General features: G+C 40.9%; 2 protein-coding genes across 4 annotated transcripts in view; one reads left to right on the forward strand and one right to left on the reverse strand.

Moving 5' to 3' along the window:
• Positions 1-321: 321 nt before the first annotated feature.
• ISCA1 (iron-sulfur cluster assembly 1) lies at positions 322-18,311 on the reverse strand. The gene is made up of 4 exons (XM_054031661.1): positions 18,131-18,311; positions 9,817-9,870; positions 4,541-4,646; positions 322-2,980 (listed from the first exon to the last, which is right to left on the reverse strand). The coding sequence occupies exons 1-4, from the start codon at positions 18,209-18,211 to the stop codon at positions 2,832-2,834; spliced, it is 390 nt and encodes a 129-aa protein (XP_053887636.1). The 5' UTR covers positions 18,212-18,311; the 3' UTR covers positions 322-2,831.
• A 68-nt stretch (positions 18,312-18,379) lies between these two features.
• Positions 18,380-21,278, forward strand: part of TUT7 (terminal uridylyl transferase 7) — a 48,547-nt gene continuing 45,648 nt past the window's right edge. For 2 of the 3 annotated variants that reach the window (XM_054031656.1, XM_054031658.1), the window contains exons 1-2: positions 18,380-18,454; positions 20,536-21,053. In XM_054031656.1, coding sequence (XP_053887631.1) covers positions 20,567-21,053 — 487 coding nt within the window. In that variant the 5' untranslated portion in view covers positions 18,380-18,454; positions 20,536-20,566. Of the gene's footprint in view, positions 18,455-18,503; positions 19,321-20,535; positions 21,054-21,278 lie in introns of those variants that run through there. The other variant, XM_054031657.1, reaches the window with a different exon arrangement.

A 21,278-nucleotide genomic window follows, 5' to 3' on the forward strand; every position in this document is an offset into this window, starting at 1 on the left:
TTCAGCCTTAAGAGAGAAAGTTGAACAGTTTAACAAAAAACTTAATTACCCTTTATCACCCTACTTTTCCCGTTAAGGTATAAAGATGACTTCAATGTATGTATATTCTCAGACTAGCAAAATATTTTCATTTTTATACTTAAAACTGACATTCTTATTACATACCTACTGTATTTTTCCAATGTTATTAGCACTTCGAAAACATGAAGTGAATATTCCTCAGTGAACATCATTTTACAAGCCATACAATGTTATGCTATAACTGAGCTACTTGTATGAGCCTGAAGTGCTCATTTTTTACAGCTGTGCAAAACAAGAGTATTTAATGTTATCAACAGGCAGTTATTTATTACAGTTGAGAACTCTACATACAGTACTGCACACATTATAGGTGGACTAATTAACAAAACTATATTCATACATAAGTTACTAGCATTTACATAAATGTACTTTAATAGATTGTGCGTTAGGTGTTTTAGTAAATACAACTCTCTTCAGAGACTATTTCACAGAATATGAAAGTATAAACTTTCACTCACAGAGCATATACACAAACCCATGAATATGCAAAAGCCCTCAAGAACTCAAAAACAGAGTTAGAGTGAATACAGAGATAGCACTTTTACCAACCACCTGTTACATTCTTCTTTTTTTTTTTTTTTTAATTTCCAGTAAGGAATAGATTTACAAATGAGAGAATTAGTCTATCATTGGGACTACTTTAGACATTAGCTCTACAACGTCACACAGACTTGATTTTTTTGGCAGGAATGGAGGACTGTGGCATTAGAAATTCAAATCTACTGAGCCTGTTGTCATGTTTTCCCCATATACTTTGTTGCTGTTCTATAACTACTATATATAATAATGCAACTATTTGTGTATGACAGCTGATAAAGGAAAACTCCAGTGTTTTTACATCAAAATTGCATACATTACAAAATAATTAAAATTCAAGTATGAATATTAATTAAGCAATACACGTGGAAGCTTCAACCTTCTATTCTTGTGGGCTGTGCTGACTACTGCAGGGAGGATGCCATAGATTTATCTCCTCCTCCCTCAACCAGTTCTAGCTGCATTTCCAGTCCCTCAACAGGTAACAGTCCACAGTTCTCCCTCTCAAGTACCAATAAACTGCTCTCCAGAATGAATCCACCCCTGGATAGTAAATCTCCAGGTTTTATGCCTTATTCAGTCCCATCTCCTTCCCCCACTCCAGCTCCTTCCTTATTTAAAGCCAGCATTCAGGTATTCCTTGTGAGCTCCCTTCCACCTCTGTCTCCTCCCCTGCCTCCCAACTTTCAGCTCAACTACTCTAGTAACAATATCTTCTTCCCCTCTCTACTCCTCCTGCAAGCTGCACAAGTGAGTGGCTTGGTGCATAGTGGCCACTTAAATTACTCTGGCTTTCCAGAAAGCCTGGAGAGATATTTACTGATACCTGAGTAGTTGGGGAGGAGGTGCTGAAGAATGATACATGTTGGGAAGATTGGTGTGTAGCCAGAAGGATCTTAATGTGCGAGAGGGAGATAAAACTAGTTTCTTTCTATCAAAGCAAATGGCTTCTTCCAAGCAATAAGTTTTTGTCTTCCCTTAAATTAATGCTTTGCGTCAGTTTAACAAAAAAGCTAATTTCATTGATTTTATACAAGTCAAAGATTCTGAGCTGTTTTTATAAACTACAGTGGAATTTTCCTTTTACAAAGTTATCTTCACCTCAAACAACTGTTGAACAGAATTTAGAGTCAACCTTACCAGGGAAAACCTAACATCTACTCAAGTTACCAATGAGGTTTCAGCTGTGACAGAAAGTAAGTCGTGAGTATGACGACAGGAAAGTGACAAAATTCCTTCCACCATCATAAAACAATTTCCTTGTTGGGTGACCAGACAGCATAGGGGGAATACATACATGTACTGGGTTGGAAGCAGTTTAGGAATTTTGCTGTCTTGGTCAACTGGGGGAAAAGACAGATACATGGGATGTGGGAAAAGTAGGCCTGTGCACATTCTGCCTTAACATTCAACTGGTTGAAGATGTTGCATTATTCTGGAACACCACACTACTTGTCTTCCTAGCTGCAACAAAGAGATTTCCTTTCCTTGTAGCAAGCACAAACATTTATATAGGCACTAAGATAACTCAAAATGAAAGGGTGAGCATAACTTTGGAGACTTGAATTAGCTCATTCCACTATGTAGCCACAGTTGGTGACATAACGTATGAAAATTTTCGCACTAGAAAGTAGGATTTCCTCCCTCTTAGAACTTACTGATTTTTCTTTGCAAACAGATCACCACTAAATCCATAATCAAAGCATCAAGGGGTGAAGACATTGGAAACATCTGTCAGATACATACCTTCTTTTGTGTGTGTGTTCTTTTTAAATGAGTATAAATTAATTCTGAAACCTATTCATACATATACAGTCCTACCATTTTCTTCTAATTAAAGCAGAATGCACATGGAGTCTGTTCTTACATCACACAATTTTTGGGTGACTGGTAGCGGTGAAGGAGAGGGAAATGACAAGAAAAGGAGAAATATTGAGATTTATTTCCCATCATATATGAAAACACAGAAGTGCTACTGCACCTCGCTGTTCTTACTGTCTAGAGCCCAATTCACCCCAAATTACTGCATAAATACACCAGTGCTGAAATTTAACACACAGGTTACATTTCCAAAATGCATTCGCTTTATTTTCCTTGAAATGCAGCCACATGTTACAAAGCCTAAAAACCTGAAAAATGTGACAGCTTTAGAAAGTCACACTGATGAAGAAGTGTTTCATGGTGTTAAAAGCCAAGATAATAATCCTGAGATTTCAGATGTTAAAGCTTTCTCCACAACCACATGTTCCTTTGATGTTTGGGTTATTGAAAACAAATTCACTGGATAGTTTGTCTTCTACGTAGTCCATTTCAGTTCCTAGAAGTGTCAGCTGTGCTTTCTTTTCAATAAACACTCTGACTCCTTGAATGGGACAAAAACAAAACAACTGTTATGTAATCTTGTGTTACAGTACATTCTGGTAGATAACTGATATAAAACGAAGCTAAAAACTGAGGTCTGTCAGTGAAATGTGCTGCATTTTCTTATTACTTTCAGGATATTCATCATTTACTTGCCTCTGTTAAAGAACTCCAGTTGAGATTACTATCACTTGCTATCTGTAAATGGTTGAGTATTGATATTATGGTGTATTTATTTACACTTCATGAAGGGTCAAGCCAATGTAATTGTGTAACTGTGTGATAAAGTGCAGCTTTGACACTCCCACAGACTGGAATAAGATGTAAATTTTTAATAGTGAGAGTAATTAACCCTTGGAAGAACTTAAAGGGCCATGGTGGATTCACCATCACTGACAATTGGAATTTTTTTTTTTAAAGACATATGATGTAGGAATTATTTTGGGGAAGTTCTATAGCCTGTGTTATACAGGAGGTCAGACTAGATGATCACAATGAACCCTTCTGACCTTGGTGTCTATGAATTATGTTCATTAATCCATTTCTACTGGGATTACTAACATTCCAAAGCTCTGCACTGCTTTCAAGCAGCTGACTTTTTAAAGAAAACCTGCCTCAAAAATATTTTATTTCCTTCTCAAATGGATTATCCTTCCCCTTGCCAAAGTTATATGGCTGAAGCTGAGTTACTAGCAATATTTAGTTCTGTACTAGTGGGAGGTGCAAGGTCCATCCTATATACTAGAAAGTAAAACGATCAGGGCTAGGAATTAGTGCTTCTCAAGTCTTAATAGCTGGAAATCCTGCCTGTTCCAATAACATACAGAAGTTTTACAGGCTGCAGGATGCTGAACATTAAGACTGCAGTTTTGATTTATAGACTATTTATGATTTCTCATTTTAATAAGCCAATTTGGCTTTGTAGATGAAAAAATACCAATAACGATGAACCCAAGGGAATCCATTAGTTTATATAAAAGCAGTGTTTTTGGAAGGTCCTTTGTTTCATCTGAGTATATTCAGTGCCAGTGTATATCAATGTAACTCAGGGATGCAGCAACCCCAGGGGCCTGGAGCCACCAAGGTTAGCCAAAAGAAGTAGGCTGTGCTGACAAAGAAGTGCTTGTGACAAAATCTGCTGGAGGATGTGCTCCACCAAGCAACCTGCACAAGGAGGATCCTATGATACTCAAGCATTAACTTAAAGCTGCCACCCCACCACCAGATGTAAACATAGCCTCCCAGGCCCTGGAGAACTCCAACCCATGGTACAGCCTGGACATATGGTGGGGAGGGAAAAGGATGCAATTTGTACCCTCTGGGCTAGCAGTATTTAATTTAATCCAGGAAGTTTTAACAAGTGGGTACTTTTACAATGGAATCTAAAGTGACAGCAACAGCAATTCTTACTAGGGTATTCTCTCAGTAATTTCATGCAGCTAGTAAATTCTAGCCTGTCTCTACTCCATTATAGTTTGGAAGTTCAGTAATCAAGTTATTTTGCACCTGCCCTCGCCAACCTTTTACTGCTTCAAATAGATACAAACAAATAAACACTCACCATCTTGAACTACTTCTTCATCGGAGTCGCCTTTTGTTTTTGTATAGTCTAAAGTGTATGAAAGTCCATTACACCCCCTTGTACGAACTCCAACTTTCACACCTACCTGAAATATAAGAGTTTTATTTAAATGTACAGTGTGCCAGCAGAGAGTTGGAAACTCAGTGCATGAATCAACTCGATAGCTACCACTCAGTGTTTTCCCCGTCATCTAGGGTTAAAATTAGGATGAATTCATTTTAGGAATGAAGAGCCAAAATGTTTTGGGTTTCTTTTTTTGGGGGGGAGGGGGAGGAGGTACAGACTGACTAGAAGAGGGAGTTGGAACTTTTAAGTTATAAATGCATAATATATACTCAAACTGAAGCCTAACTCCTATGCACTACACTAGTACAATTTATACCTATAATTCTACACTAGTGGTAGTAATAGTGATGAAAATGTCAATGAAGCAGAGGCACTTCTACCATCATATTGTCAGGGTTAGCCTGAACCCTGCTTCTACTACAAGTTCCATTCTACTTTTGCTATCACATGCAGTGTTGCAATGGTGGAAAACTACACATATAAGTTTTCCTATTGTGGACAAAGACCTACAGTATGTAAAAATAGCATTCTAATGTAATTCACTAATAAAACTGTTGGCAAACTTGTAGGTGTTTGGTCTTATAAGCAGTTTGGAAGAGAAAATCTTGCTTCAAAGCCAAATGGTTTTATGACTTCAAATGAGACAGTTTATGCTTATATAGTACTGTCAGTCCGCAACACTTTACAAACTTGAACACTCACTCATCATAGAAAGGAAGCCAGTTCTAGGGCTTAATGGGATGCATTCCAAATTCTCTCACCCGGCTCTCATCCGCCCCAGTAAAAATCACAGTACAGATCTTCTGCATGCCTGTTGCAATGAGTTGCAGGCTGGTGCTTACTTCTCCTCATTGTAGGAGCAATTGAAGCAATTTACGTAATGCTGGCAAGTTTGAGGCTGAGCCAAATACAGTTACATTTTCACAGCATTGCTATGCTGATTAGTGGAGAGAACCTCTATTTCACAGTATACTAAAAAGTTAGATGGGTTGCAATTTTCATTATCCATATTACCACTCAGACCTTCCTATTTTTAAGATCTGCTCAACATTGACCCAGGAAGCCACACTGACTCATAATTCAGTCCAGGGATGGCCCAGAACATTTTGGCACCTGAGGCGGGGAACTCAAATGACGCCCCATGCCTCCTCGCTTGGGCCAAAACTTTGAAAGGTCTCAATTCTGCCTTCTTCCTATTCTACTCCTCTCATGGTACTGCTCTTCTACCTACCCCAATAAAGGAGAACTAACAACTTAAAATGCCTTGTTCAAAAATTTTAAGTAACATTTAAGTTTCAAATGCCTGAACAGCAAATGTAACTTTTCTTGTCTGCATAGTAAACACTGGCATTTTTATCTTTCAAAGTGGTGCTTTCTGTGCCTTCTTGACTGCAAAGATTTGAACTGCTTCCTGAAGGTCCACAGTCTGGGCCAGCTCATGCTCTATTCAGATGGTTGCAAGGCCGACCAGCCTCTCTGGTGTCATTGTGGAGCGTGTTAGGATATAGATATTCAGGCCTGTCTGTAAAGGCCTATACTTTAAGAATTTACGGGTATTCTTATCACTTAGCTAGTTACAGAGGTATAAAAGAAAGAATCAAAATCACTGGCTGTCTGTGAAAGACCCTTCTCGTACTGGGACAGTCTGAGGCTCTGTTCTTAGGCTAAGTAAGGCCTTTGGCTAAGCAGCAGAGGCAGCCATAAGCTGAGAAGTGAACGGTCACATCCTCACATTCCCAAACTAGTCACATTAAAATAAGGCAATCTGGGGCTGTTAGGAAGATGATCCGATCTATCACCTCCAGATAAAGGGAAAAGCCTAGAACATGTAAAAGAAAATTTAGTTTGATAGTTTTCTGTCTGGTAAGAACTCACTTATCAATAAACACAGCTGGAAAACCCTTATGTCTGTATAAATGTAGTTGTAAAACCCTTATTTCTGTATAGATGTAGTTGTGAAATCCTCACTTCTGTATTGTTTTGCATGTTTATTTGCATGGTCTCTGTCTGGTTCTGTAATTGTTTCTGTCTGCGGTATAATTAATTTTGCTGGGTGTAAACTAATTAAGGTAGTGGAATATAATTGGTTAAATAACCATGTTACTGTATGTTAGAATTGGTTAGTTAAATTTCAGTAAAATGATTGGTTAAGGTATAGCTAAGCAAAACTCAAGTTTTACTATATAGTCTGCAGTCAATCAGGAAATAAGGGGGGGAATGGGAACAGGGAATGGGAACAGGGATGGCTCTGTGGTGTCAGAGCTGGGAAGGGGGACACTGAGGAAGGAAACTAGAATCATGCTTGCTGGAAGTTTACCCCAATAAACATAAAATTGTTTGCACCTTTGGACTTCGGGTATTGTTGCTCTCTGTTCATGCGAGAAGGACCAGGGAAGTGAGAGGGTGAAGGAATAAGCCCCCTAACAGAGTGTAGATGTGTTTTTATTAACTTCAGCTTGGAGAAGCTGCGTTCTCCACTGGCAACTGTTACAGGAAGTGTTAGAAGTTTGTGCAGAGCAACAAAAGCATTTGGAAAGAGGGTGGTCATCTTATTTGTGCACATATATTCCAGAACAGCCTTTGGAGTTGATCCTGCTGAAATGCATCTTGAAAGGGCTTTCATTTCATCACCTAAATCACTCGCATCAATATCGCGCATGTCATCATGTGTCAACATGGTCTCTAGTGCCCTGCATTGCTGGTGTAGGGCTTTTTCAGGTATAGTGAGGAGTTTTGGAATATCATACAACATCCCAAATATACTGCTGTGTTCCTTGAGCTGCATGAAACGTTCTTCAACTGACTGTATTGCACAATCTAGCACCTGGTTAAAGAATTCAACTTTGAATTGTTGTTTGGAGTCTCTCATGGGATTAACCCGTGCCTTGTAATCAAAATGTCTTCTTCTTCGGTGACTCTCGTATTCTTGAATGGGTGGGAAAATAGCTTCAGTGTGCCAACTTCTATGCACTCTTCAGAACGTTTTGAAATCCCTCATCTGACCGGTAAGACTGTAGGTATGACTTTGCTTTGTCCAGTTGTTCCATTGCTCCAGATATATCAAGGTCAACACCTTGGAGTCTCTTGCTTACAAACATTTATTTCAAACAGTATGTCATCCCACAACACTAAGCCACACAGAAATTTGAAGTTATGTATGTTTCTGGTGATTCCATTTCCCTCTGCCACTGTTCTCCCACAAACAGTTCCTGTCATAGCATTATCCTCCATAATGGCAACTATGGTATCATCTATCGTCCCAATTTGGTGTTTGATAGGCTTTATCGCCTCCACTCGACTTTCCCATTGTGTGGCACTCAGTGGTTTCAGTGTCAGAGAGGATGTTCCCATATGTTGCTTCAAAATTTGCCATCGATGAGCTGATGCAGAGAAAAATACATTGATGCTTTGAATTACATTAAAATATTCAGATGCTGCATCACTGACCATCAAGTTCAATGAATGAGAACAGCATGGGACAAAAAAAGCTCGAGGGTTTAACTCTCGGATCCATGTCTGCACTCCTCTGTTCTTTCCTCTCATGTTGGCACCATTATCGTAGCCCTGACCTCTCAGGTCAGCTATCGCAATCCCTGTATTTTCCAGCTTTTTAAGAAACACATTTGTCATACCAGCTCCTATAGTATCAGCAATGTCAAATTCTAGAAAATGCTCTCTGACAGTTACCATTGCGGGGACATTTTCACTAGGTTCTGTTGTTGTTACAAAATGCACCATTAAAGTCATTTATTCTGTATGGCTGATGTCAGGTGTGCAGTCCAGAATAACAGAGTAATATCTTACTGACTTCAAATTTGCCACAATCTTCTGTTTGACTTTTGTTGCCAGGAACTGTATGATCTCATTTTGAATTGTTTTTCCAAAGTAGTGGTGTGTGTACATTTCTTGGGTGGTGACTCTTCTTAGGTGTCTCTTCCTAGATGCTCCTGGACTACAGCATCAAACTCAGCCATCAGCTCCACAATTTTAAGGAAGTTTCCATTGTTTGGCACATACAGCTGATCTGAAGTGCCACACAGTGCTAGGTTTTGGGTAGCAAGCATTCTCACAATGGCAATGAGCCTTTTCAGAACATTTTGCCAGTAAAGAGACTCTGATGCAATCATCTATGGTGGCCTTTAACCTTAGTCTCATCTCAAGCTCTTTCCACTTATAGAATGCTCTCTGGTGATTTGCTGCCTTCTCATGGCATGCCAGATTTTTCCAGTCCTTTGTTCCTGTAGAACCCAATGTGGCTGGAACATTAGACTGGAAGAGTTTGCAACAAAAACAGTATGCAGCATTCTGGGTTTTTGAGTACATAAACCACGGCCTCTCCACTTTGTCACCATTGCAGATTTCACGCTTGTGTGTGTGATAAACAGAAAGCGAGAGAAGCAGTTGTGAGAGTGGCCCTGGTAAGAAGATAAGAGACAGACTTTCTTTTGGGCATAGTACTTGCTGGAGCAGACTTGGATCTCTGAGTAAGGAAAACACCTGCTGTTTGTTTTTACTGTGTTCAGAGAAACAGGACTTTGTGTACATTCTTGTAAATAAACAGGATCACACCAAAGAAATACCTGACTATTGGCATCAATGTATTCTCCTAATGGAAACAAGCAAGGCCCCAAATACTGGCTAACCCTCAGGCCAGAAGGGGCAACATTATGTGGACATAACATACTTCACAACAGAATAACCCGCTTTGAGAAATTCTAAATTTTCATAAATTATTTGAAGAATACCTTCACATCAATAGTTGGAGATCTCTTGCCATACTAGGAAATCATTACCTTACTAGCATCAACAGATTAGACTAGTTTCATTAAAGTGGCAATATGGACATACTTTAAAATTTTGTTAAACCTTTAAGAAATGCATGCTGGAGTTTAATCTGTCTCAAAGCTTATGACAGTTGACTTATTGTCATTATAGTCATTTTCCCCCACCTCATTTGATTTTTGTATATGAAAATAAAGCTTGTTGGATAAATGCATTTATTAAAAAATAACGGAAGATCTCATGTCTAAATGGTGTCCACAATGATTGTTTCAAGCTGTATTGTTTTACACTGATCACAAGTACTACACAGGACAGCTGTTAGTATAATAATAATTAAGAGTGCTCTTCATAAGGTAAGCTAAAAAATATTAGAATAGCATACAAGAATGCCATCCATTTGTACTTACATGATCAGGTTTATCTTTAAGAAGCTGTTTTATCTTATGTACAGCTGATGGAGTCTGAAAAATAAAAAGATTTTATTAACTTTTCCTTGCTTTGAAAAATGTTAAAAGTTCTGAATAATATTCAGTCGTTTATTGCTTCTACTGTCCATTACAAATAAAAACTCAGTTTCATTCCAGCTTCACAGCTCTCAAGTTTTCACTTTAGCGTATCCTCCCGCACATTAGAAATCCACCTCTCACATTGGAGTCACTAGTGAGAGTATAAACTAGCCATTCAACTTGTTGTGTTTTTACAATTAACATGCTAAATTGCCTAATTTTAAGCTGTCTGTCAGACGTAGACTCAGGGCTTGTCTACACTCACCGGAGGATCACGCTGCGGCGATTGATGCATCAGTGGTTGATTTAGCGGGTATAGTGAAAAGCCGCTAAATTGACCGCCGATCGCTCTCCACTAACGTACTCCACCTGATTGAGGAGAGTCAACGGGACCCCATGGTAAGTAGATCTAAGCTACGTTGATTTGAGTTACACTAGTCATATAACTCAAATTGCGTAGCTTAGATCAACTTTTCCCTTTAGTGTAGACAAGGTCTCATAGAATTAAACTGGTTAATGCACATGAGAATTTACGGAAAAGAGCAGAGTTTATAAATTAACTTCACCACAAGCTGAAAACATAATGTAAAGGGGATCAAATAACCCCCCGCTTTCCGCCAGACAGACTACACATTGGTAGATAATAAATGAATACATCACAGGAAGTTAGAGACTAAAATTTAGATTCCCTTTTTGAAAAATACAGTACTGAAAATTGAGAAACTTCTTGAGAAGCTCGCCACAAGATTTTTTTGTTAAGTTTGCAACCATATACTGCAATATTGTACTCGTGCATAAAACCCAGAAAATGTTAGTATGCCTTCATTGCCCAACCTGAGTGAAATGTTAGAATAACTAAACATAGATCGTGAGACTGAGAATTTTGAAATTCTTTCAGTTTAAGATGATAAAATAAGTTTTCTTGTGTTATTAAATTATGATCTTTAATCTAATAGTGTTTCTATGAGAAGCTAGCCAGACTTTGGCTCTGCAGAAATCAGTTTTATCAAGGTCTAGGTGCCACAGAACTGGCTTCAGAAACAAATAAAGCCATCAAAAAAATCTACTTTATATACCTGCAAGTTGCCTGATGTTCAATCACCAGGGGAACACAAGAATTGCAGTACCAGAGACCAAACACACTTAGCTCAATAGCATGTCTCCCATAGTGAAGATTGGCAACTAATGCAAAGGAAAATATACGCCCTCATAATGGTATAAATCTACCAAAAGAAACCCAAAATTGACAAATGCATTCTCCCACTTATCAATGGTGATCAGGAAATTTCCATGGTGAATGGGGGCAGTTTCTACAGAAGTTCAGTTTTCATTAATAAATAAATAAAAATCTTGCTTCTATAATTGTGAAGATAACCTTCTCAAGTCGAAATAACTGTATTCTGATGCAGTTTTCCTTCTGCATCTGATAAAACCATCAACTAAGTCTCATGTCCCGATCTTAGCACACAGCCCAAGCGAACAGATGCACTGAGGAGTTCTGAAGTTTAAACCATTGTGTGTCATAGTTCTGAGGGGTAAAACTATTACATCTATAATTTGTGATTTTTTAATCAATTCCTTCCAAGCCTGTCTCCCAAATCCTATATGCATTTGGAGTGTTGGCAGCTATTCAGATAAGTCTTCTGGATAATTTTTCCAGCTTAATCTATGTACTGAAGGGAAACTTCTTGACCCGAGCTGGAAATCAGTTTATGCCCCAATAATCCTTTGACTTCATGTTGTATTCTTGCCAGTAACTGTCACAGATAACCACTAGAAAATTTTTATTTTGTGGGTTTGTTTTTTTAAATTAAAAGAGATACGTAAGGTTATGAGTGCAAGATAATTTAAGTAATGTTATGGTTGAAACCTCAAATCACTCACCACACAAAAGGCAAGCTTCCTTCAAGACAATATCAATTTCCTCCAGAAACTCTGCAACATTAACAACCTCCCTCCGAACATCATCCTTGTCACCATGGAGGTCACCTCCGTACATGCCAACATCCCTCATCATAATGGCATTGCTGCCTATCTCAAATACTTACAAGAGAACTTACAACACTTGGATATCCACCCTAAACACATTGTCAAACTCACCCTTTTCATCCTCACTCACAACTTCACATTTAATACCACACACTTTGTCCAAACCATGGGAACAGAAATGGGTACTAGGATGGCTCCCCAATAAGTCAACCTCTGCATGGGCCACCTTGAGGAAGCATTTCTGGAAAAATTAACCATGAAACCAACAATATACCTGAGATAGACTGATAATATTTTCATTGTCTGGACAGAAGAGCTAAACTCCCTCAGATTTCCACCACAACTTGAACCACTACCGCCCATCCATCAAACTCTCTGTAGAACACTCCCACATCACTCCCCACACTAGCATCAACTTCCTGTACACCAGGGGTGAAAGTAACTTAAATTTCTTACGGTATGGTCGTATCACAACCCATCCCACCTCCACTCCTATACACTTTACTTCATAGATCCCTTTGCATAACTCTGATACAGTAGCTGTCCACTCGTTATATTCTAGAGTATTGGTAGTAGCTTTAAGGGTATGTCTACCCAGTTGACGTTAAAGCCATGGCAGTGCTTTAATGACGGCTATGTAGCTATACCCTTTTGTGGATGACTTTCAGCTTGTTCATTTGTTGAGGCCTGTGGGGTGTCACAGACCAGCAAACAGCAGCAAGCCCCTCCAGTGGGAAAGAGGTGCGAGATAGAGAAGTTTCAGCTGGGGCGCCAGATGCTGCAAAACCCAGCTTGTGTGCTGCCAACCCCACGGCTTGCCCCCCAGCCTCTGGCATGCCACAGCTGCCTGCAGCAGTCCCTGTTGCAGAGACTCCCCCAAAGAGCCCGGACACAGGAGAAGAAAGGAGCGTCCCTGGCTCTGGTTCTCCCCGATTGTAGCCAGGTGAGCTTTCCCTCCTGCAGCTGGCTGAATAATGAATGAACACAAGGGCTGGAAGCAGAGCGCAGTGCCCTGAGCACGGAGCGCAAAGACACCCTCCATCCTGCAGAATGCACACACCACTCGCTCCCCAAGCTGCCTCGTCCCCCAAGGGCCCTCGCATGTGGATCTGCATGTTGGAGAGCAGGCAGCCCGCAGGAGAACCAGCCCAAGAGCAAATCAGGTGGGGAGCAAGGGGCTTTCTGCACAATCACACTCCTGGGTCCTGCTTGTATTGTGCTCCTTAGACCCCCCCAGCCTGCTGTCTTTCGGCTCTCCTAATCTCCCAGGTCAACTATGATTCCCTCTCCAACTACGCTTAGGGGTGGTTGGTTTGCTTGCAGAGAGGGATGTTTGCTGCAAACATGTGATAAATCAGATTTTTTGTTATTACTTTAGTTAAACCTAGCCTATTTTACCAATTGGTACTAAATGCTTCAGCCACTTTCTTACCAGTACGTCGTATTGGCCTCTTACTTACTTTCACCTCTGCTATACACCACTATTAGCTTCAACAATTGACCCTACAAACGACATTATATAAAAAAACCCACGGATCACCACATTACCTGCACAGTTCCAGAAAAATCTGTTCTCTACAGCTAGATACTCAGATACCACAGAATATGCTATTAAGAGAAAGTCTCGGATACACTTCTTAATACACTTCAAACAAGGACACTCTACCAGAGAAGTAGATTGCACCATGGAAAAAGCCACCCAAATGCCCTGGAAAAAACCTGCTTCGATACAGGAAAAAAAAAAAAAAAAAGCCCAATGATGGCACACTGCTATCCCACCCCCACACTGGAATCCATCTGGGGTATCAAATAATTATAACCCATATTTAATGGCCACCACATCCTGAAAGAAATCTTTCCCAACCACACTCTTGGCCTTCAAACACCCCCCAGGCCTCGCCAAGCTGGGCATCAGAAGCAAGCTCCTCACAGACCAGGATACAGCAACTCAAAGTGGCACAAGAACTTACCACAACAACAGATGCAAAACTTACAGACATATCACCACTGCAATGATGATCAATTACTCCGCCCCCGATCACACCTTTCAAGATTCGTGGAACTACACATGCTTATCACAGTATGTGGTGTACATCCTCAAGCACATCAAATGCCCCAACAACTTGGGAGAAACCAGACAATTACTACTCTCTCAAATGACATTTGCATAGAAAAATGATAAAAGACAAAAACACTACCACCACGGGTAAACACTTTTCACTTTCAATATCTGTCCACAAAGGAAATCTGCACAATATCTTCAAAAGGCGAGCCTGGGAACTTAAATTCATAACTCTGCTAGACATCAAAAACAATGGATTCAACATGGACATTGCTGTAATGAGCCATAAAACCAATTTGTAACACCCATCTCCCGCCTGCTCAACCTTAACTGCCCACTTCAAATCCCTTATGCATACCAATCTAACCCTCAAATGACCACTTTAAGTGGCCTCTTGTGTTCTGCCATAAGTTTACCAATCTATCCCAACTTGTATTTAGCTCAGACACACTGATTTCCTTCCCCAGATCTGAAGGGCTCTGTGCAGCTCAAAAGCTTTACGTTCCACCAACTGAAGTTAATCCAATAAAAAAAATATTACCACACCTACCTTCTCACTCTCATAGTTGAAATTTAACATGAAAAAATGTCAGGCAATTCAAAGTTATGTTTTTCGAGAGCACTTGTATCTCACCTACTCTTTCTGTAAACTGTAATTTTTAGGACTGTTGATTAATCACAGTTAATTCATGTGATTCATTAAAAAAAATTAATTGCGATCAAAAAATGTATCATGATTAATCACAGTTTTAATCACACTGTTAAACAATAAAATACCAATTGAAATTTATTAAATATTTTTTGACGTTCTTCTACGTTTTCAAATATATTGATTTCAATTACAACACAGAATACAAAAGTGTACAGTGCTCACATAATATTATTTTTATTACAAATATTTGCACTGTAAAATGAGAAACAAAAAACAACAAAAAAAGTATTTTTCAATGCATCTCATACAATACCATAATGCAATCTCTTTATCGTGAAAGTGCAACTTACAAATATAGATTTTTTTTTGGTTACATAACTGCACTCAAACAAAACAATGTAAAACTTTAGAACCTACAAGTCCCACTCAGTCCTACTTCTTGTTCAGCCAATCATTCAGACAAACAAGTTTGTTTACATTTACAGGAGATAATGCTGCCTGATTCTTATTTAAAATGTCACCTGAAAGTGAGAACAGGCATTCATATTTCACTGTTGTAGCCATCACTGCAAGGTATTTACATGCCAGATATATTAAACATTCATATGCCCCTTCATGCTTCAGCCACCATTCCAGAGGACATGCTTCCATGATGATGACACTCATTAAAAAAATAATGCATTACTTAAATTTGTGACTGAATGACTTCGGGGAGAATAGTATGTCTCCTGCTCTATTTTACCTGCATTGTGCTATATATTTCATGGTATAGTAGCCTCAGATGATGACTCAGCACATGTTCATTTTAAGAACCCTTTCACTGCAGACTTGACAAAATGCAAAGAAGATACCAATGTGAGATTTTTAAAGATAGCTACAGCACTCGACCCAAGGTTTAAGAATCTGAAGTGCCTTCCAAAATATGAGAGAGATGAGGTGTGGAGCATGCTTTCAGAAGTCTTAAAAGAGCAACGCTCTAAAGTGGAAACTATAGAACGCGAACCACCAAAAAAGAAAATCAACTGTGTGCTCCTGGCATCTGACTCAGATGATGAAAGTGAACATGTGTCATTCTACACTACTTTGGATGGTTATCGAGCAGAACCTCTCATTAGCAGGGATGAATGTCTTTTGGAATGATGGTTGAAGCATGAAGGGACATATGAATCTTTACAACATCTGGCACATTGCGACACCGGCTACAACAGTGCCATGTGAACACCTGTTCTCACTTTCAGGTGACATTGTAAACAAGAAGCAGGCAGCATTATCTCCCGCAAATTGTAACCAAACTTGTTTGTCTGAGCGATTGTCTGAAGTAGGACTGAGTCGACTTGTAGGCTCTAAAAGTTTCACATTGTTTTATTTTTGAATGCAGTTATTTTTTGTACATAATTCTACATTTGTAAGTTCAACTTTAATGATAAAGAGATTGTAGTACAGTACTTGTATGAGGTGAATTGAAAAATAATATTTCTTTTGTTTTTTATAGCGCAAATATTTGTAATAAAAAATAAATATAAAGTGAGCACTGTACACTTTGTGTTCTGTGTTGTAATTGAAAGCAATATATTTGAAGATGTAGAAAACATCCACAATATTTAAATAAATGGTATTATATTATTAACAGTACGATTAATCGCGCAATTAATCGAGATTATTTTTTTTAATCACGATTAATGTTTTTAATTGCTTGCCAGCCCTACTAATTTTGTATTTCTTTATTTTTGGAGATGCAACACTTCAGATGTTAATATACTTTCCCTCATTAATTCACAAGTGTCCAATTTTAAGTCTTACTGATCAGTTACCCTCAATAATAGCCTGTAGCATGTGAGTTCTACAAGTTAAGCATGTCATTTAATAATCATACTCCTTTTGCTGATTTTGAAGGCCAACTTCTACACTAAATTATCTGCATACAACCCCTGTTTTAGAATGAACATTTTTTTCTGTGTGTTTATTTTGTTGCTCTTTTGACTGGGAGGTTGACAGTCAAAGTTCAGTGGCTGGTATGATGACATTAGTCATGGTTTCTCACTGAATAGCGAGGACTGTGTGAAGGTCGTCATCTTTCACCTTCCGAGAAGGCCATGAAATGGCTGATGGACCTACAATTGTATTAATAGAAGGTTGCTCTGAAGATGCCATGCACGAGAGAGAGAGAGAGAGAGAGAGAGAGAGACTGGGCAATGGAGGGCAGAATTAGGTCCTAACTTTTTTTTTTTTTTTTTTTTTTTAAATCCATCAAGTGCCACCCTTTATACAGTGGGGGAGAAGGATACATAAGAACATCTAAGTAGGCCTCTGTCTCTTTCATTTCTATCATTGGTCTTCTTACTATTGTCTTTTCTAAAGAAAGTAGTCCTTGTATCAGAAGCCCCCTCATTCACAAGTGTGCCTGCTCATTTCAGTGCCCTTCTCCGAGCCTTATTTCTGCATTTTTAGGTGAGGACATGCCATAGAGATCTATTCTGACATGACATCAAAAGAAAAAAAGCAACTGGCGGTCATAAGCATAAATCTTACCTATTTATACACTTATATGTACACATGCAAACACATTACAAGCAGTTCAATAGGGGCCTTAGTCGCATACAGCACAAGGAAAGTACCCTTAACGTAAAGTGCCCCATGTAAACCAGGGGCCACTTGAGAGGTACATTTCTATAGGGCAATCATGGATTAAAAAAATCTTGACTGTACTTTCTGCAGATAGGTAGAGAGAAATGCAGGGCTGACCTGTGCTAACATTGGTACAATTGACTTACCACCACCACAGCTTCGGCGACATCCCTGTATGGCTGAGTAGGTGGCATCATTTGCTAGAGTTTCTTGAATTGTTACTGGAGGCAACAATTTTGCCAACTCCAAACATTCAAAATAGTGAGTCAGTCTCGTAAAAATCACAAGACTGGTTTGAAATTTGAGGTTTAAAATATACACTTGTGCATGTGTGTGTATTTCATTACAGGGATCTTTTTGTGCGACTTCTGGTTCCCGAGCCCTTACCGTGCGTTTACTTGCCCCTTTCAAGCTTTCCTGCATAACCAGGAGAGGTGACAGCTCCTTTAAAGGTAAGTGAAAGCCAAGAGTCTCGTGTAATCTCGTGATTCCAGGAGCAGGGGCTTTACGGGAAAACATCAAATATCGCCAACGTCGCAATGAAACCTTGACAGTCGGCGACCCAGGATTCATCCCAGCCCGCCCGCCACAGCTCTGGCCTGCGACCCAACCGAGAGCGCTGGCCAGGCCCGCAGGCGAACAGCCCGCCCGGAGCGGGGTCCGGTCATTCGCTCCCTCGTGTCAGGAGCCCCCCCGGACTGCTGCTCAGGACAGGCCCTGGAACCGCCCTTCGCCGCGGCAGGGTCTGGACAGCCTCGCCCGGAGACGCGCCCCACACCCCGCCGGGCACCGGCTCCGCTCACCGCCACCCCGCGGCCCCGCAGACCTGGCCCTGGCCCTGGGGCTAACAGCCGCCGCGAGCGCGGCGCACCCCCCGCGATACTCACCAGAGTAAGGGCGGCCCGGGTGGCCTGTATCTTCCGCTTGCTCACGGCCCGGACCGTGGCTCTGACCACCGAGGAGGCCATTCCGCCCCTCAACCCCGTCCTCTCCTGCTGTCCATGGGCACAGGGCAGTGCGTTCTACTTTGCCTCTAGTGTCATGGCGGCCGGAGTGTGATGTCATCGCTGCGCGCCGGGCAGGTTGAGGTGCGTGATGACGGAGGGGGAGCGTTTCCGGAAGGGCTGCGCGGACGGGTTTGTGCAGGACTTCAGGCGCTTCCGCCTCGAGTCGGCACAATGAAGAGGGAGCAATAACCGGAAGAGCCGAGGGTGAGCGTCGTTCCCGGGGCCGCAGCTCTGCTTGAGCACTTCCCACGACCCCTCCGCGGCTGTTGGGCTCCCGAGCGCGCGAGCCTGACCCCCCCCCCCCCCCGGCGGTGACTGCGGAGCAGCTTCCCCGCCCCCTGGCCTTATGTCCCTACTCCCCCTCCCCCCTGCGGCCCGGCCTGTCTCGCTGCCCCGCGGCTCCTGGCACTCCCCGGGGAACCCCGTGCCGGGGCAGGCACGGGAGCAGGGGCTGGGCCCCTGAGTTCTTGCTAACCCCTCGTCCCCCGTTGCTGGCCCGGCCTCTCGACCCTAGCGGGCGGTAGTTGTGCGCTGCGGGGACCGGCTCCCCGGGGGCGGCGGGCCCCCCTCGCTGCCGGCCCGGTGAGGTGGCCTCACGGGTCGGCAGTTCGCAGCGCGAGTGTCTGGGCCAGGGCCGCCCGCTGCGAGCGGGGCTGGCGTATCCGCTGTCCTTGCTGGAGCCCGTCAGGTCCTGCGGGGGCGGGGAGGATGGAGAACGCGGGCGTGCCCTGCCAGGAAGGCAGCAGCGGCTTGACAGCTCAGCCTCGTGATTCCTGCCTAAGTGTAGGGCAAACCCCTCCTGTACTTTGACTCTCAGCTTCCTCCTGTGTGTGGTGCATTTCATAATCTCCCCTGGTTGGATGTGTATTTGGGTTTTTCTGGGACAACTATAAAACATGTTACTAGATCACTAATATATAGTTGTATGGCTGATTCTTTGTTAACTTTCCACACACTCCTTAGATTATTTTGAAGGGTGTAAAACTCTCTTTTTAGCCAGTAGCCTGGAGCAATTGTGGAGCTCCACAACACTGTGTAATCATGGATTTAGTATCAGTACATCCATCTAGGTATTTACCTAATTTATTATGTTTTAATTTTAAGTGCAACATCTGTGTGGTTTAGACCACTTCATTTGAAAATAACCTATTTTATTTATAGAAAAGTTCATAAAATATATGAGAGAGAGAGAATTCAAGACTTTGTGTCAGATGTACACAGGTATTTAGGTTCCTAAAGATGCAGGTGTAGGGCCTAGTAGGATTTATGAAAGCATTTCAGCAGGTTAGTCACCGAAGTCCCAATTAGGAAGCTAACTCACTCAGGGTACATCTGCACTGTGATAAAAGACCCATAGCATGGCCACAGCTGCTCTTGCAGCTCAGCCTGCAAGGGTATGAAATTGCAGTGTTCACAAGCAGGAGGGGGGGCCTCAGAGCTCAGGTTCCAGCCTGGACATCTATACTGAAATTTTTAGCCCTGCAACCTAAACTCTGCAAGCCTGAGTTAGCTGACCTAGGGTCTGTGAGTTAGTGCCTCAGTTTTTTTTTATTGTAGTGTAGACAGAAGGTTAGGTGCCTCATTGGATTTTTCAAAAGTGCCTGTCTGCATCTTTAGGTGTCTATATATATCTTTGTACATTTAGCCTTTTCTTCCTCTATGTGTGTGCTGCTGTATCTAAATCTAATAATTTTCAGTTGGGTGACATGTTTTGTTTACTCATCCCTGGGTTTAGCCCTTCAAAATGTTGTCTTAAATTTGAGTTAAAGCCTGAGGGTGGGGGGGAGATTGATGACAGGCACAGTTCAGTTTCAAATTAAATTAGTAGTATTGGTTTGATACAGAATAAAGAAATACAGTAAAAAGAAAATGCAAATACTTGACATTTAGTGATATAGATCTTGTTTGTGGATTTATCACCAAAAGCAAAAGGTGGGGTTGGGGAAGGGTGGATAGGTCAAAACAAAAAAGTTGATTGCTAATTTGAAAAAAACATTTTGTTTCAAAACGAATGTTGAAATAAAATGTTTCATCAAATTTATTTTTTGATTAAAACTATTTACCATATTTGCAAATAGTTTTGGTGCCCTGATATATTCATATTTTGGTAAATTTACCACTTGTTGGGGGAAAGAAATTGCCCAGCTCTAGTCTTTATACGATGTGCAAGGTGTACTGAGGAAAACCATGAGTTACTCATTTGCTAAACCTGTTACATTTTTATTCCTCTTTAATCTGTTGTTAAACAGTTGATTATTTAAAACTACCACCTTCTTTTTTTCCAGGTGCAAATCATTATATTGAAAATCAATTATAATGGGAGATGCTGCAAAAACTTGCTTTGCCAAAAGAAAAAAGGAGAGGGGAGTTCTAGATGAAGAGGAATTGAAGAGGAACCCTTTACAACAGGACTATCACCCCATGGAGGATTATGGACATGGCAAAAAAATAGATATGGGCTTTCCGAAGAAAAAGGGATCACAAGGTCACTGTGGAAACAGTCCCAGAAAAGGACCACATAGTATTCTGAGTAGCTCAAATTCTTTTAAAAACATGGGTCACAACCAAGGGGTAAGGATAAATGATACCCAAAAAGACCAAATTAAGAAATGGATATCCGATGACCATCGTGGCAATTCAGACAGCTGGAGAGAGTACAAATCTACAGTTGGGATTCCTGTGCTTAACAGGACAAGAAAAGACTCTTTTCATGAGGTAGAAGGTGCAGGAAGCAGAAATGTCAGAAGACAGCTTCAGAAAGACTTAAATGAAGAAATGTCAGACACACAGAAAGGAAACTCTGGTAATGAACACATTTTTTTACATAGTTTTTAAAGTAAAATCGATTACTGTGTGCTTGTCCAGAAAGTACAACTTTAAGGTTCACTGTTAATGCAAAAAACTAAATAAAACCATTTCTGTTCCTTAACACTTCTATCTTGCAAAGTACCGACTGTACTCAATGGCAGCATTTTAAGCAATATTGTTACAATATTTGATACAAAGATTGTTTTTATAAACTGGTAGT

Source organism: Malaclemys terrapin, chromosome 6, assembly GCF_027887155.1.
Source record: "Malaclemys terrapin pileata isolate rMalTer1 chromosome 6, rMalTer1.hap1, whole genome shotgun sequence".
Taxonomy (NCBI): Eukaryota; Metazoa; Chordata; order Testudines; family Emydidae; genus Malaclemys; species Malaclemys terrapin.

Bases quoted from the DNA above. Each gene is read 5' to 3' on its own strand.
- ISCA1 (XM_054031661.1), bottom strand. From the start codon at position 18,211: ATGGCCTCCTCGGTGGTCAGAGCCACGGTCCGGGCCGTGAGCAAGCGG. The intron at 9,871-18,130 runs GTGAGTATCGCG...TTTATTTTTCAG, and splicing joins CCCGGGCCGCCCTTACTCTG to ACTCCATCAGCTGTACATAA. The intron at 4,647-9,816 runs GTAAGTACAAAT...CTTATATTTCAG, and splicing joins TTAAAGATAAACCTGATCAT to GTAGGTGTGAAAGTTGGAGT.